The sequence below is a fragment of the Manis pentadactyla genome, chromosome 2 (assembly GCF_030020395.1).
Source record: "Manis pentadactyla isolate mManPen7 chromosome 2, mManPen7.hap1, whole genome shotgun sequence".
Taxonomy (NCBI): domain Eukaryota; kingdom Metazoa; phylum Chordata; class Mammalia; order Pholidota; family Manidae; genus Manis; species Manis pentadactyla.
Window position 1 is genome coordinate 72,608,368 of NC_080020.1, and position 17,263 is coordinate 72,625,630.

At 33.7% G+C, this 17,263-nt stretch overlaps 1 protein-coding gene across 9 annotated transcripts in view; it reads left to right on the plus strand.

Moving 5' to 3' along the window:
- TMEM161B (transmembrane protein 161B) overlaps positions 1 to 17,263 on the plus strand; it is a 65,924-nt gene that overhangs the window by 14,508 nt on the left and 34,153 nt on the right. For 3 of the 9 annotated variants that reach the window (XM_036925651.2, XM_036925643.2, XM_036925644.2), the window contains exons 2-4: positions 5,213 to 5,316; positions 13,654 to 13,719; positions 16,485 to 16,568. Coding sequence is in view for 2 of the 9 variants with exons in the window: in XM_036925642.2 (XP_036781537.1) it covers positions 5,213 to 5,316; positions 16,485 to 16,568 (188 nt within the window). In the remaining 7 variants the exon portion in view is untranslated. Of the gene's footprint in view, positions 1 to 5,212; positions 5,317 to 13,653; positions 13,720 to 16,484; positions 16,569 to 17,263 lie in introns of those variants that run through there. The other 6 variants (XM_036925642.2, XM_036925641.2, XM_036925645.2 and 3 more) reach the window with 4 other exon arrangements.

Consider the following 17,263-nt stretch of genomic DNA (forward strand, 5'->3'; position numbering starts at 1 on the left):
GAAATGATCATTCTTCTAGAGACTAAAGGCAAATAACTTTTTCTTGCTGTTCATGGCCTCAGGTTAATTGATGTGGAAAGGTTGAAACCTAAGTTGCCCCAATGTTTCACCCTTCTTGGGTGCTTATGAACTATTTCATAAATGACTTTCCCCAGTTCCACTTATCAAGAGATCAGGGCCCAGGGGCAATGAATACAGACGGAAGCCATCTCTTTGGTCAAGTTATTCTTTTGAAGCGTTAATAAAACCATTAAGGCTACTTGAGTCAATGACCCATAAGGTTGTGTGTTTGAGACTTCAAGCCATGATGGACTTTGTAGCTTCACTGTATCTCTGCTCTGCCCAGTTTAGCAGTTTTCTGTTGTGAAATTGATCACACTTGTTTATCATTAAATATAAGTATTCTCTTCTATTTAAAAATACTCGGAAAATCTGATTTTTAAGTTAAACATTTCAAAAATTCTATTTTTTAAATAAATTTAGGAAGACATAGATGCTAAGTTGGGCAGTGAAGACAGGTTATTAGAATGGTTTGCTTTTAAATTTCAAATGATTGTGTCTTTTAGTTAATGAGTATTTTATATTGTTAATCCCTGGCATGTACACTGTAATTGTCAGTAGCAAAGTAATCTCTTAAAAGTTGATAAGAGTTTAGTGTTAATAATCTGTTGAATTGATAATACATAACTGTAACAAATTACCACCATTTTGAGAATATATTCCAAGGACTTTTTTTGTAAGTATGAAATGGAATAACTTAAGTGAAATGTTTTCCACAAAATTTAAAATTACTTCTCCAAAAAATTAGGTAGATTCCTGTTTTGGGATAAAAGGGACATGCTTTTGCATTTATAGTCACCTAACAGCAGATACATTCTAGGGAAGATTTATTGACTTCTGTTAGAAAGTTGGAAGAAGACTTGACTTAAATAGTGATAATATTAGCACAGTATGTAGATGAGGTTTTAAGAAAGTATTTTTAACTTCATTTAAAAAGATGGGGATGGCATAGTAAAGGAGTAATGTGAGGTAACACTTTCGTATTTAACTTTTTAGTCAAACATTAACCACAATACTGAGAATGTTATTTGCCTTTCTCAAGGTTGCTCTTCTTAATTCCTTCTTTACCTCCATATTTGATTATTCTCTGAAATCTGGGACAATATCTTTAGAATACATTTCTCTTTTGAGTATCAAAGAAAACACTGTAAGTTAAAGCTTCAATATTACTGGTCTCACTCATTGCAGAAACCTAGTTGGTATTCCTAATCCTAGTCATTCCAGGTTTCTTTTTTTGATTTTGTCTTCATGTGGTTTACATTTCAATAGTGGGTCTATCAGCAGTATTTTACCATTCTTAATAATTTGGACTATGAGGAGAAAGTTTGGCAAGGTGCCTCTCTTCCCCAACTCAAAGCATTACATCATGCATGTGTTCCAGATCATCTCTGAAATACCTTTTAATACCTGTAACATTTATTGTATGTGACTGCCACATGATTTCTGCTGTTAAGGAGCTTATACTCTAATAAATTGTTATATGAGTTTGTGCGAGGTTATACTGAGTAACCTTGAAGATTCTGTGTAAGGAAATCCATACTTCTTTCAAGGCTAGATTGAAGTTCACTTTGTCTGTGAAACTCTGACTAAAAAGTTATCTTCCGCTTTTTAGTCTATAATAGTAAATAGACCAACTTTCTGACATACTTGCTAATGTATTTCTTGGTATTGTTCTGCCTAAAAGAGTTTTTGTAATGGTTGTATGGAGATATACATAATATATTATGTATAGGACAGTATATTCACACACTATAGGAGAGTATAGTCAAGTGATAGGGAATTTGAAAGAAAAAAGGTAAAAATGTAACCTTTGCTGTTAGGTGAACATAAAAGTGGTCTGAACCTTAAGCCAGTTGGTAGAATTTAAGATATTAAACTATCTGCAGTAAAACCAGTATTGTTATATTTTAGAAATTACTGTTTTGTTTTAGAAAGATAAAAGATTTGCAGATTTCAAAGACATTTTAAAAGCAATCCTGTTTAAGAGCCATTTTTACTTTTTTTTTTGAGAACCGTTTAAAAGTGTTTGTTCCTCTTTTTTAAATTAGGCATTTGGTTTTTTTACTACGATAGTCCCCCCTTTTCTGTGGTTTCACTTCCCAAGATTCCAGTTCTCCTCAGTTTCAGTTACCTATGGTCAGCCAGGGTTCAAAAACAGGGAAGGTTAATATAAAATGCTATGTCACAGTACCTGTGTCATCTCATTTCACTTCATCTCATCACATAGCATTTTTATCATCTTACATCATCACAAGAAAAGGGCGAGTACAGCTCAGTAAGATATGTTGAGAGAGTGAGAACATATTCACATAATTTTTATTACAGTGTGTTATAGTTCTCTTTTATTATTAGTTATTGTTGTGCATCTCTTATTGTGCCTAGCTTACAAATGAAACTTTACCATAGGTAAAATATATTAAAAATCAGAATATATACCCTCCTACACTGCTGGTGGGAATGTAAATTAGTTCAACCATTGTGGAAAGCAATATGGAGGTTCCACAATAAGCTCAAAATAGACATACCATTTGACCCAGGAATTCCACTCCTAGGAATTTACCCTAAGAATGCAGGAGCCCTGCTTGAAAAAGACATATGCACCCCTATGTTTATCACAGCACTATTTACAGTAGCCAAGAAATGGAAGCAACCTAAGTGTCCATCAGTAGATGAATGGATAAAGAAGAGGTGGTACATATACACAATGGAATAGTATTCAGCCATAAGAAGAAAATAAATCCTACCATTTGCAACAACATGGATGGAGCTAGAGGGTATTATGCTCAGTGAAATAAGCCAGGCGGAGAAAGACAAGTATCAAATGATTTCACTCATCTGTGGAGTATAAGAACAAAGCAAAAACTGAAGGAACAAAACAGCAGCAGACTCACAGAACCCAAGAATGGACTAACAGTTACCAAAGGGAAAGGGATTGGAGAGGATGGGTGGGAAGGGGGAAAAAGGGGCATTACGATTAGCACATATAATGTGGCGGGGGTGGGGGGAACACAGGGAAGGCAGCATATAACACAGAGAAGACAAGTTACTGCACTGATGGACAGTGACTGTAATGGGGTATGTGGTGGGGACTTGATAATAGGGGGAGTCTAGTAACCATAATGTTCATGTAATTGTACTTTAATGATAACAAAATAAAAAGGATCAGAATATATATATATATATATATAGGGTTTGGTGGTACTACAGTTTCAGGCATCCACTGGGGGTTCTTGGGTCACACCCCTGTGGATGAGAGAGGACAACTATAATTGATTTCTAAGAATTCTCTCTATATAATAATTGGTACGTAAATTTTCCCATTGTGATGTGAATTACAAATGCTTTTTACCTGTCATTTGGCATTGTTTATATTGTTTCTGTGTAGAGATTTGATTTTTTTTAATTAACAAACTTCATTTTATAGAAGGTTCACAGCAAAATTAATCAGAAAGTACAGAGTTCCTATATATACTCCTGTCCTCACATATGCACAACCTCCCCACTGTTGACATCCCACAATTTGTATGTTACAATGAACAAGTTGATTGAATAATTTGTTCAATGAAATTTGATTTTTTTCACCTTTTTTGTCTTCTTTTATCACTTAGGAGACTACTTTTTTTTTTGAAAAGCCCTTCTCTATTCTTGAACTTGAAAAAAAATGTTATCCTACAATAGTAGTGATAATAATGGCAATAACAACAAATAGTACTAATGCATACTGACTGCTTACTTTATGAGCTTGATTAGGTAGGTTGAATTAGCTTCATTTTATAGAAGAGGAGTTAGAGGTACAGAATATTAAATAAACCTGTACAAAAGCATACAGCTAATAGATGGCATTTTCAACCCCAGGCAGTTTGGACTTATTTCTTTTTAAACAGTTTTATATTTTTTTATGTACTAGTTTGATGTAGTAAGTTTGAGGTAGGAATTCAACTTTATTTTTGGACTGTTTGAGTAGAATAAGAGCTAGCAAAGAGGAGTCTGAAGAATTGATCATGAAGGTGGGAGTAAAAGCAAGGGTGGTAGACCTTGTGGGACACTGCTGAGATTTAAGATAAGGAATGATAATTTGGCAAGATGAAGCAATCTTGATGGTAGGTATTTCAGTGGAATGGGCTGAAGGAGAAGTCAGATGGGAACTGTGCAAGGATATGAGAACAGAAACAGAGCAAGTCTTTTGAAAATTGTAAATAGGAAGAAGGAGGGCAATAGGATAAGGAAAAAGTATTGTTTTAGAAAAATAATATTTTTCTAATATTTGTAGCTGTTAAAAATGCTGAAGGAAGGATTTAAGTAGACAAGATCTTAAAGCAGATCTAGGAAGGAAGCTATCAAGTCGTTGCATTTCCTAAAAATCAGAGAAGATGGGCCCTGGGAAGCACAGATATAGGGATTTGCTTTATATAGAAGATGTCCTCTTCTAGAGGGCATGGAAAGACGCATGTAGATAAAGTGATTATGAGCTACTTGTGGCAAGTCAGAGTTCCCATTTGATGGTATTTATTTTCTCTGAAGTAGAAGATGTTCTTTGCGGAGTGACTTGAGAAGAGGTTGGAGGGTTGAGGAGATGGGAGAAAGTTTGAAAAAGCGGTCATGGAGAACAAACTAAGGGGATTTTTAGACATTGTTGAAGGCCCGCCCACTGGAAGTTGGTGATGATAGCATGAATTCAATTTTCTTTTCTAGTGACTTCAGGCCAGACCTGCCATTATGCTTAATATAGTTAATGCTCTTTAATCATTCACTACAAGCCTAGAATTAAAAAATAGGCATACAGCTTTTTGATTAGAGTAAGTTTGGGGAAGGAAGAAAAAAATCACTACTTTTCACTTCATTTTGGTACTCTTATGTAATGGAAAACATTTCTTGGAAATACATTTTTAATAGGTATGTTAATTTAATTCATTTAACTTTTATTCACGTGGATGTGATTCTTGGGTAACTAGTAGAGGATTATGATAAAATTAAATATTTTAAGTTTAAATATATGTGTTCTTGAATGCCTAAAAACTAGAAAATAAATATTTTAATAGTAAATTCACTTTTCTTAAAGTATAACTTTCAACATGTATAGAAAGTTTTCCATCAGTGTCCTCAGATTTAAATTCACTCGTTGTTAAACTTGTTTGTTTATTTTTTTACACAGGGTGTGATAGGTATACAGCTGGTTGTTACCATGGTGATGGCCAGTGTCATGCAGAAGATTATACCTCACTATTCTCTTGCTCGATGGCTACTCTGTAATGGCAGGTAAGGCAAGGATAGGCTGATTGTGACAGGCACTTTCAAATCTCTATTTTATCAATCTGATTAATTAAACACAAATTTCTATTTTCAAAAAGATATGACAGAAGGAAACTTAGGAGAGAAATCTAGCTTTCTTCCTTCTCTTACTTGAGATACTAGTAGTTGATCTGTTTAGCACAAAGATAATAGGGTTATGGTCAAGAATTCCATCCCTGCTTCTTAAACTTTACCCTTATGGTCATGGCTACTAAAAATACCACATAACTCTCCTAGTTACCTTTAAAAACACTTGGTTATAAGGGAATGAGACTGTAAAATACTAAATATTTTCCCCATTATTGGAAAAAATGACTCAAAGCATATGTCTTGTTATTGGTGACTCAGTTGAGAGTTTATTATCAGAGTTAGGGGTTCTTTGTATTACTGCAAAGAATTTAAACTTTAATTTAGCAAGGAGGGGGTGAAGTTATTTTGTAGGATTTTAATTTTGTCTACTGCATTATAAGCTTATAACTATCCCCATTCTTTCCTCAGAGGAGCTAAGTTGCTTTGCTTTATTATTTATTAATAAAATAGTAAAATCAAAAGTGAAGAAGTTGAATGTAGGAGATACCTTGAGGTAAAAACAAGAAAACTCTGCATGCAGAAATACATGCCAGAATCCTGTGTAATTATGAAAGATAAATTGTAGATTTGGTACTATGACTATAGTTTTAGTCCCAATTATTCATCTCTAGTAAATAACCAATTTTGTTATTTATTTGTCCATTTCTTTTATTTAGAGCTTTTGAAGTTATAAAACCATAGATCACTCTCATCCACTAATGATTTCATATACTGTTAAGACATAAAAGCCTTTAAATTCAGGACCATTCTATCAACAAAGCTTAGAGTTCCTTCATAGAAATTATTTTGTAGTATTTAGTTATTTTTATTCTTTTCTATGTGTTAAACTTTTTCCATATCAGTGTTTATAGAAAAATATTCACAACTGCTTAAAAGTGTTTTTGAACACTGATACACACACATGTGTATGGAATGTGTGAGAGAACAGCTGTTTAAAAACATGTTTATTAGCAAAATAAATAATGACTAAAGTTTTAGTAAAATTGAAGAATTCTATCACATATAACTAGTATTTAGCTGTGTAGGTGTATGGCACTGTGCAATCTTGTTTACTTTTTTGGCTTAGGAAACCCTTTTCATAGATTATAAAAGGGAAACAGCTGGGCAAATTATCATTAATTCTAAATAAATGGAATCTGAATTAATAAACTAGAAAAATACATTAAGGGAGCTTATTTTCTACCAAGAATTGCACATTTCTAGACTCTGTTTGTGATGAGTCTCTAGTGAGACTTCCAGATCTTTTTTGACTATAAAGATGTTGGCAATCTTATCCCATTTTAGTCTATAGGCAGTTTCCATGTTCTTACATAATCTGCTTTCCAGTTGTTTCTATAAAACTTGTGTTCATCAGTAAAAACTAAAACTTAAGAAATTGGAAACCTGATTCTCTTCTCTTTGTTAATATTGGAATAATGTACTATATTTTAAATCTTTACTTTTTGACAAGTATTTGTCATAAATACACAAACTAATTTGAGGGAAACTCAACCTTTAAAAATAAAGTAGATTTTTTTTGTGATCTTAATTTGTTTTTGTAAAGATTAACTTTAATGTTAATTAATGCTGTCTGTAATTCTATATCAGTTCCAAAGATACCAATCAGAACTTTCTAGTAATTTTTTTAGGCTATGGTTAGTTTCATTTCCTCCCTGTTACTTCGTTTGGGTTTGTGTTCTTAAGATCATCTACCTACTTTAATGTTATCCTGAAAATTTTAGATCATGAAGCCAAATTACTGAATGTTATTACCTAGCTTCAAATTATTGATTTTTATACCTTTGGGATAATTATTGTTTTACCAACCTTTTGTAATGAAATGATGCTCTCTTACATCCCTTCTAAATTGCTCATGTAAGAATATTGATCCAAAATGATAGTTTGCTTTATAAACCATATGATGCTGCTGAGTTGATAAAAGAAAGATCTGAGGGAATTCTTTATTGACTATAAAATGCTTAAAGTAATTTAAGGGGAGAGGCTCATGAGGACTTTTAAAATTATGAATAGTGTAGGATGGCTCAGAAGTGACTATGTTTAATAGAACTATTCAAGGTAATAAGTGTATAGATACCATTATAGTTTAATCATGAATGTGATAGAAGAAATTTTCTTTTTAGTTTCTGTATATGTTGTCTTAATATTTATTCCACAAGTATCATATATTCAAATTATAAGTAAGTATTCTATATTTTTCTTAAAAGTATGGCTTCTCTTTCTGTATCATAATGTCCTTATCTCTTATCGACCCGTGTCTCTTGGAGTAGAGGGGTTGAAGTGGCACCTAATTCTGTTATGTTGACTGAGTGAGTAAGCCTGCCATTTTCCTGAAGAAATCAATAGTTTGAAGGGATAAGCAACTTTGCTTATAAATTAGAAGCTTGTTGGTTTTTAATATAAAAATTAACTAGTTTCTAGGTCTTGCTAAATAACATTTATGTATTGCCATTAGTATTATACACCTTTAGTTTTTTTAAAAACTGCATAGTCTTTAGCCTGATTTAATTCAATTGATACTACCTTTACAGTGTTAATAAAACAACATACTGATAAAATTTTTATTTCTGTTACCTCATTTGGATGTGTACACACTGAGCTAGGTAGGAAAAGAGATGCATTGGGTATATTATGACCTCAGAAATCCTCAGTGTCTAAACTTAAAAGTTTCTCATTCATCTTCCTCAGATTTGTAGCAGGGTCACATAGAGGGAATCAGAAAGGGATTGGCATCTTCCAGGTAGAGCCTTCGTGAAGTGGGGTTTCCAGGATTTAGCCACCCTCTAAGTGGTGACTTAGGCATTGTGGACTTCTTCTGTCTTGGGGCTCCTTTCTCCCTCTCGCTCTCTCTGAGTCCTCTGTTAGGATGCTATGGCAGTGGGCTGTGCATCTTTCAAGAGACTGAGGGGCCGAGTTGAGTAGATGCATCATTTCTGCCATATTACATAAGCTGAAGCCCTATGACTAGTTCAGGCTCAGGTGCAACAGAGTCTGGGAAATGTAGTTTTCATTGTACCTAGGAAATAAAAGCAGGGTTATTGTATATTTAGTCCTTCTCTGCTGTAGGTGATGTTGTTTCCATTTTTACAAATAAAACAAATTCTAACTTTACTTATGTTCACATACAGAAAAGTGAAACAGACCCAGCCTTCCTACTCTGCATGTCTGTTTCACAGTCTCAATTTGGTTTATGGCTGCTCCTCAACTCCAGACCTTGTCCTAGAACTAACATACTTGAACAGAGTTTTGGATTTAGTAGAGGTGAACTTTTCTACAACCACTGTGACTTCTGCTGGCAGTTTATAGAATATTTTATTTAAAAAAATTTTTTCCCCCTAGCTGTACTTGGCCTTTTAAAAGATATCCCTCAGGTTATAGGTAGTGTATGATGTCTCCTCACTTAGTATCCTCACAGCTTCTCTGTGACTACATAGCTAACTTTTCTTCCAAAGTAATGTAAGGGCACATCAGCATTGATTTTGGTTACCCAAAGCATGCTAATATGGAGTAGAATTTTAAGAAATAACAACCTTTCAAACTATACCTCTTACCTTACCACTCGAGATTAAATGTATTCAACACTACTAATTTATAAATATTTTGTATTCCATTTTTTGAGCTTAATAGTAAAATATTTTTCTTCTAGAAAATGTTATTCTGCTTTTTAACATACCTTTTTGCATGAATATTATATTTTGTTGAAGGGATTCCTGCTTTAATAAGAACTTCAGTAACAAGATCTCTTCTGCCTATAACTTGTGAACATATATTATTGACCTTGATAAACCCAACTGTGGAGAGTCTAGTGGTCTTAGATTGCTCTATTCCTTCCTCCCTGCCCAGAGGGACAAAAAATCACAAGAAGTTGGTTTCCTTGTACCTTTAGTGTTAGGGAAAAGCAGTTTTTCTCTAACATAAGGAACACTTTTTCTAACAGTTCAGATTGTCTAAAGATGTTCTTTATCATGTCCAGCATACCACTTACTTGTAGCTAAAGTATTCTCTACTTTCTATTGTAAATAAAGTTCCTTTTTGTTTTGAAGTTTGCTTGCCCCTCTTTTCATGGAGAGGTAAGTTATAGGTTACATTCTTCGTACATTTGAATAGTGGGTTTTGCATGAGGAGTAGGATTTTGTTTTTTCTCTATAATAGCTTCCTTGCTGAACCTGCTTTCCATTTTCCTGATTGTTCAGCTCAAACCTCATGCATTCTTCTCTACCCCTTTATCTCCCTAGGCTCTCACATTGGTCTATTTCCCATTACATGTCTCTCATCAAAAATATATTATTATTGAATGTACTCTGATTTTGTTTCCTCCTATATTGGGTAAAGAGGGTGTAACAACAACTTCATATTCGTTTTGCCTTTTCTCTTCTGCATGTTGCCTGATCAAGAATCTCCAAGTTCCCTTTGGTGAGAGAAACCTACTATTCAAATGCACAGTAGGTGGGACATATGACCTAAGGGACAGGTTCAGCTACTACTCGTATGGAATGCCTGAGTCCTTGCAGTCCTTGCCTTAGCTGTCTTAACTTCTAATTCTAGAATGTCATGATATTCTATTAAAATTTCTAATAAATAATAAGAGAATGTATAACAAACAGTATTTTAGTTACTTGTGCTAAATGGTCTGAGATTTTAAGTGGTATTTGTTTTCCCTTAATTTTTTTCTTTTTTTAGCTTGAACTCAGTACTAAGCTTTTCCATATTTGTTCCTGTTTAGATTTCCATTTTAAATTTCTGAAATTTTTAGTTCTGCAAATTTTAGAAGTGGTTTGCTTTAAATGACATTGCTGCTTACATTTTTTAAACAGTCTAGGTCAATATATTCCATATTTTTTGATACATATTTTTTCACCGCTATTGAGCTGTGTAGTATTCACCATTTTGAGGTAGTAGTAAGAAGGGTCTGATATTTTATGTAAGAGATTTATATATGAAAATTACTGAAAAATTATTTTCCTAATTTAGAGGATTACAGCACCATGTTGGTTTTATTATCTGAGACACTGCTAACAATATGAACTGAAAAAAAGCCACTGAATAGCCAGGGTAAAGTCATAAAATATACTGAAATTAATACATTTAATTTAAATGCAAGAGGTTCCATTTTTTAGTAAGTTCTTATGAATGCTTTTTTATTTTTTTAAAGTTGATTTTATCTGTTACAAACAATACATGTCTACTATTTAGAAAAAGATAGTAAACTGATAAAAAGGAAAAATAGGAGGTAATGGACCATATTTCTATCAGGCAGTCACAATCACTGTGTAAATTTTGTTGTATTTCCTTTTAATCTTTTCACATTTTCCCCTCATAATTGTGGTTATATCATATGTGTAATTTTGCCATGTTCCTTTTGCTTAACATATTAACATAAAACATTTTTCTCAAATTATATTTTTGTAACAATTATTAAGTGCTCCGAGAAACCTAAAGCTAACAAACTTTTATATCTGTCTCCCAAGCTCACATTAAAAAGGCATAGTGTAGCAGTTGTAAGCAGATTGTAAGTCATTTCTCTGAGATAGAAATACCCACTAACAACATAGGAAAAGACTAAAAATTGAGACCAGAACCTAGAAGCAAATTAGATGGGAACCATATGATATGGAATCATTCATATGTGTATGAACCATTGACTGTTGAAGAAAATGGTGGAGCTGTATTCTAGGGTTTACTTTGAATTCATGATCTCAGACCTAGATGGCATTTCCATGGTGCCTATAAGTCTTTGTATGTTTCACTTTTCAGACAATTTTTTCAACCCAGATCCTTTCTCCTCAAACAGCATGCTTGCCTTCCCCAGACTCAGTCTAAGATCTTAAAACCAGAGCCCATCCACCATTCTTATCTTCACCAAAAAACCCATAATCCTAGTAACATGTGTAACCCCTCTTTTTTCTTTTTTTGCTGTTTATATATTTTAATTTTGGCCCATGGAGGAAGTATCCTGTCAGGACCCAATGCTGCATTTCTGCTCTGTACCCCATTCACTCTAACCATCTTTGCTTCTTTAGCCATTTCCTCTCTTCTGTATCATTAATTGCTTCATTTATGTTGGGTTGTTCCTATTAGCATGCACACTTCTTTTCTTTTTTAAAGCTCTGCCATTAAACGTAATAACAACAGTAACAACAGCAAATAGTCACAACTCTGCTCCCTAAGCTCCCTAAAAGAGCCCTCCCATGTCCATTCCTTAATTTTGGCATATTTCCCCGTTTTCCTTAGTAGCCAAATTTGTTACGTGCATTGTCTTCATAAACTCTTACTTTGTCACTTTCTTATGTACTGTGTAGCCTTCTACCACATTTTATTTTCTTAGGTGATCTTATTCCTACAGATTTATATAATTATGTGATGACCCCAAGTTTATATCTGAGCTCTAGATCTAATACAGTTTTATATATATATATATATATATATATATATATATATATATATACACATACATACACACACACATATATAGTTACCCCTTAATATTTTTGTTTGCTATCACATAGGTATTTAGAAACTCAAGCATGTTTAAATTCTTGAGTTCTTCCTGCTCTGTTTTATTTCAGAAAATATACCACCACTTCCTTAAAAATTAGATATCATCCATCATTTCCTACTTGTTTTCACTCCCTACCTTTAGTCCATTAGCAAGACCACTTAATTCAATATCCAAAATATATCACCTTGCTCTTCTTGCCTCCCTTTAATTCACAGAGCAACAAGAGAGTTCTTAATTTAAATCCAGTTATTTCTCTCTCCTGCTTTGAGACCATTATTTTAACTTAAAATCTATAAACTCCATTATGTAAACCAGGAAAGTTTGCATGATCTGTTCCCTTTTCTTTTTAGCCTCTCTCTTACGTTTCTCCTGGCACGTGGTACTACTGCTTCGTTGGCCTTTTGGTTACTGCAGTGTTCTATGTTATTTTAATACCTTTGCTTTTGGACATGCTGTTTTCTGCCTGTAATGCTCTTCGTTCCATTCTTCTTATCCTCTAGTTGGCTGGTAAGTGTTATCTTAGAGAGGTTTTTCCTAACCTGGTACCTAAAGTTTGTCTCTTTGATTCTCACCACTTGTTTGTTTTTTTTGCTTAGTATCCAATTTATGATTCTTGTCATTTTAAAAAAATTTGTTAAATTCTGCCCCAACTGTGATATAAGCATCAAGAAAGCATTGACTTTGGTTTTATTGTGTGTGATTATATCTCAATTGCATAGCAGAGTACTTACCATTGTGGGCTCCCTAAATGTATGATGAGTGGATGGGTAGATGGATGGATGGATGGAGTAGTAACTGACTACAAGTGGCCTTAAGAACACCCAGCATCCTTCAGTTCAGCTTTGAACAATAATTGTTACTTATGAAGTTATCCAGTAAGAAGTGTAATAAATTCAACCTATTTTAGAAAAATGTTTCACAAAATAAAATTAAACTAGCTTGAGTATATTTAAAAAGAAAATGGGACCTAAAAAATGTAAGGGTCTTAAAATATTTCATTTTTATAGGGCTTAAATGTAAGTTTTCCTGTACTAAGAGTTCTACTCATTACTTACTTCTCATATCTAAATAACTAATTTTAGTTGTTTTAAATGAGTTATTGCTTATATGTTCTTCTAAATGTTACATATACTCAGTCCTCATCATTCATAGTATCTATATTTCTGATTTGCTTACTTGCTAAAATGTATTTGCTACCCCTAAATCCTTGCTTGTAGTGCTTTCAAGCTCTTTCCCTGACACATACAGAGTGGCAAAAAATTTGAATGGCTTAATGCCCATGTTCTCAGCTGCAACCTTCTTGTTTCACCTCTCATATTGTAAACAGCTGTCCTTCTCATGGTCTATTTAGTCATATTTTCACATTTTTGCTTTTTGTTGGTGATTTTACTATTTAAAGGGACCCCAAAGCATAGTGCTGAAGTGCCATCCAGTGTTCCTAAGCACGAGAAAGCTGTCATGTACCCTGTGGAGAAATTCACTTGAAATAGTCACAGAAGTCAGGAAAATAATATACTTATGATTACAGTTATTAGATAAGCTTTGTTTAGGGTTGAGCTACAGTGCCGTTGGCTGTGAATCTTATGTTGAATCAACAGTATATATTAAATAAGGTATATTTAAACATAAACACGCATAAAACAAGGTTTCATATTGATTGGTTGATGAAAATGTTGTGACCAGAGGCTCACAGGAACCTAACCCTGTATTTCCCCTAGGAGCAATGGTTCAGTGTTCGCGGCGACTTTATAGAACATAACTACCGCGAATAACAAGAATCGACTGTAAGTTAAAATTCTGGACTTCAATCAAGATTTCAGGAAGTGCTTCCTCAACCCAAGTTAATTACAGTTTAGGGACTTTTGGGTTGGGGTATATATTTTATTTTAAAACCCTTAAACTTAAGTGGAGAACTGAATTCATGTTGGTTCAATGATCCTTTTTGAGCACTTACTATATGCCAGTAACTACCAGTTTTGAAGTATACAAAAACAACTAAGTCATAAAAATAATCTCTTCAAGAATCAGTTAAAGGAATATTCTATTTTAATCCAGTTGGCCTGATAACCAAGTGCAATTCAGTTTTGACTGTTTCTGGAGTTAGTACAGACACCACAGGTTAAAGACAAAGGCCTCTCTTAGAATGCCCAGTCTTCAGACACCAACTGCAAGTTATTGGGATCTCCAGGCCACCCATACTTCTGACAACTTGCTGCTGGCTACAAATAAGGGCATTCCCATGACCCCCTTAGGTTCAATAATTTGCTAAAGCAACTAGAACTTAGGAAAGTGCTGTGCTTATGATTGCAATTTTATTATAAAGATTACACATAGGATGAGGTTTGGAAAGGAGCTCAGAGAGTTTCCTTGCTCACCCTGTGGAATCAGAGTACTTTTAGGTACATCCTGTGTGTTGTGTTGACCAATCAGAAAGCTTCTCTGGGCTTCTTTGTCCAGAGATTTTATGGAGTTTCATTATATATGGATGATTTTGAATCACTAGTCACATGATTAAACTTAAATCTTCAGGCCCTCTCTCTGTCCTGGAGTTCAGGTGGCTGAAAGACCCCTCTAATCACATGGTTGATATTTCTGGTGACCAGTGCCCAAACTGAAGCTATGTGGAAGTACAGCATGAGTCCCTTCATACCATAACAAAGACACCCCCTTATCACTCAGGAAATCCCAAGGGCTTTTGCAGCTCCATGCCAAGAACTGGGATATATTCTATATTTCCAGTTCTATATATATCTAATAAATCAAATAAAGATATACTCTTTATTATACCATAGAGAGATGGCCTTATAAACAGTAAAAGGTAAATGAGGAGTTAGATAGGAGCATAGGTCTTTACAAGCAGAGAGAAGAATATATGGCGAAACACCAAGGGACGGAAGAGTTTGGAATAAAATGGCATTTAGTCTAGCTAGAATGTCATGTTCAAACAGGGAATTGTTAAAGATGAGTCTGGTGAAGTAGACAGTAGTCAGATCATGAAAGGCTGTGGAAAGAGAAGGTCACAAACCGTATATGCATTTGGGCCTTGTGATGTGTTTTAACTTTAATGGAAATTTTCAAACATATACAAAGAGTGGACAGAATAATAATGAATTTATAATGAATATAATGAGCTCCTATGTACTCATCACAATAGCTAGTGGCCAACTTGTTTCATCTGTGTTTTCTTCATCTTCCTTCCCACCAACATACTATTTTGTAGCAAATATTATTTTATTTTTGCTTTTAAAAAGTTCCTGTAATCCCATTGTTATAGCTAAAATTTTAACCATTTCTTAAATATCAAATTTCTTAACATTACTCAAATTTCCTATTCTGCAGTATTTTTAAAAACAGCAAATCAGTTGCTAGCTTTTTAAAATCAAGATAGCAAACATTCTAACATTTTTAAAAATTGGGTTGTTTCACTTTAAAAATCCAGATTTTTGTAATTGAAAATTGGAAGGTCTAGCAGTACTAGCTGTGTGTTTCTCTGTTATGACAGCAAGACCTTCCTTATGCAGAGTCTTTGCCTAGTTGCCTTAGTGCTTTGCCCTGTGAGGAGTCTTGGAAAGAATTTAGACAGGCATATACCTTTATAAGATTTGCATCATGGAAAAATAACTGAAGATGGGATTAGAATGCATTTAGGGGAGTGTCCAGGAGAAAGCAAGACCAGTTAAAGAGTTTTGCCGTAGTCAGAGGAAAGAGGAAGATATGCTGAACTAAAGTTCTTTTAGACAAGCAGGCAAGTTGAGAATTTTAAGAGTCAAAAAACTGAATTAATGATAACACGTGCAAAGGGCACACTGAAGATAAAACTTTAGAATCAAATTTAGGTAGCTGGTAGATAAGATGTTTAGGTGAGACAGGAAATTGAGAATGATGAGGTGGGTGCTTGGGAGGGAATAAGTGATTTGTTCGGATGTTTGGACTGTGTAGTGGAGGTGAGTATACTCGGTTATTGGAGCCCTAACTGAAAAGGGTTAGTTAGATAAAGCCAAGAGTGAAGGGTTTTGTAAATACAGTGATTTACTCTAATTCTTATACACTAAACTTCATAATTCTCCATCTAAATTAAAGGAGTGAAGAAAAGGAAAGGAAAAGAAAGACTACTTATAGTTTTGAGAGCATACAAAGGACTCTTTTTAAGAAAACTATCAATTCCTTCTGTGTAAATGAAGGATGGGTGGAGTATTCTAATGTGCTACTATACTGCCAGCTTGCCTGTAGAGTTTACTCCATGTACTTTTAACAGTAAGCCTATATGATCTTAATATATGTTAATACATTGTCAGTTGTAAGAAATACACCTGCAAACATCATTGCAGGGTCTGGCATCTAGTAAGTGCTTGGTAAGTGTTCCCTGGTTTTTAATCGAAACCCTTTTAAGGGTTAAACATCAGTATCTGTTTCAGATTAAGTTTTTCATCTAATTATTTCCCTGCAGTGTCTTCATAAATAGGACACTCAATAAATATTTATAGAATAAATGAATAATTCTGGTGATTTTTAATTGCTTTACTTAAAAAGATTCTTTTTCTTTTCTTAGTTTGAGATGGTATCAACATCCTACAGAAGAAGAATTAAGAATTCTTGCAGGGAAGCAGCCGAAAGGGAAAAGCAAAAAAGATAGGTAAGTTATAATGTTGAACTTGAAAAGTGCTAAAAAGATGACACAATTTTTGTTAATTATTTTTGTTCTTTGGTTAAAGGAACATTTACTAATTATACTATAAGCAGTTGATAAAGTTGAGATCAAAACTCATGATCTAAAAAGTATTGAATCATTTTTTAAGAAAATCTAATATGTAGTAATCTAATATGAGCACAGAAGTGATTATTTTACATAAGAATGGTTAACTTTAGAAAACTTTGGTTTTTTTTCTTCTTCTTTGTGTTTAAATTATGGAAAAATAAAACCATCATATTAAAATATAGTGGGGAGTTCTTAGGGCGAGACCCATAACCCATTGTCTTTACCCTACAACTCATTTGAAGATACCAGTTGGCTTGGTTTTTGTCCCAGGTTTTGCTACCACTCATTATGATGATATTGGGCAAATTTGCCTGTTTTTGACCTCTGTGTTCTCAAAAGTTTTTCAAACAAAAGGGTAGACTGTATAATTTCTTCACTCTCATTTACCTGTTGAATATTGTATTGATGTTTAAAGTTTATAAAGAAAACTTCCTGCTAATAAATCTCACAAATAGACCATAGCGGCTTCAATTTTGAAATAGAAGGACCAAATATAGTAATTTCGGAGAATTCTTCTAGCTTTAAAATTTTATTTAAAATCTTTGTTTAAATTGAATTCTCAAGGAAGGGCA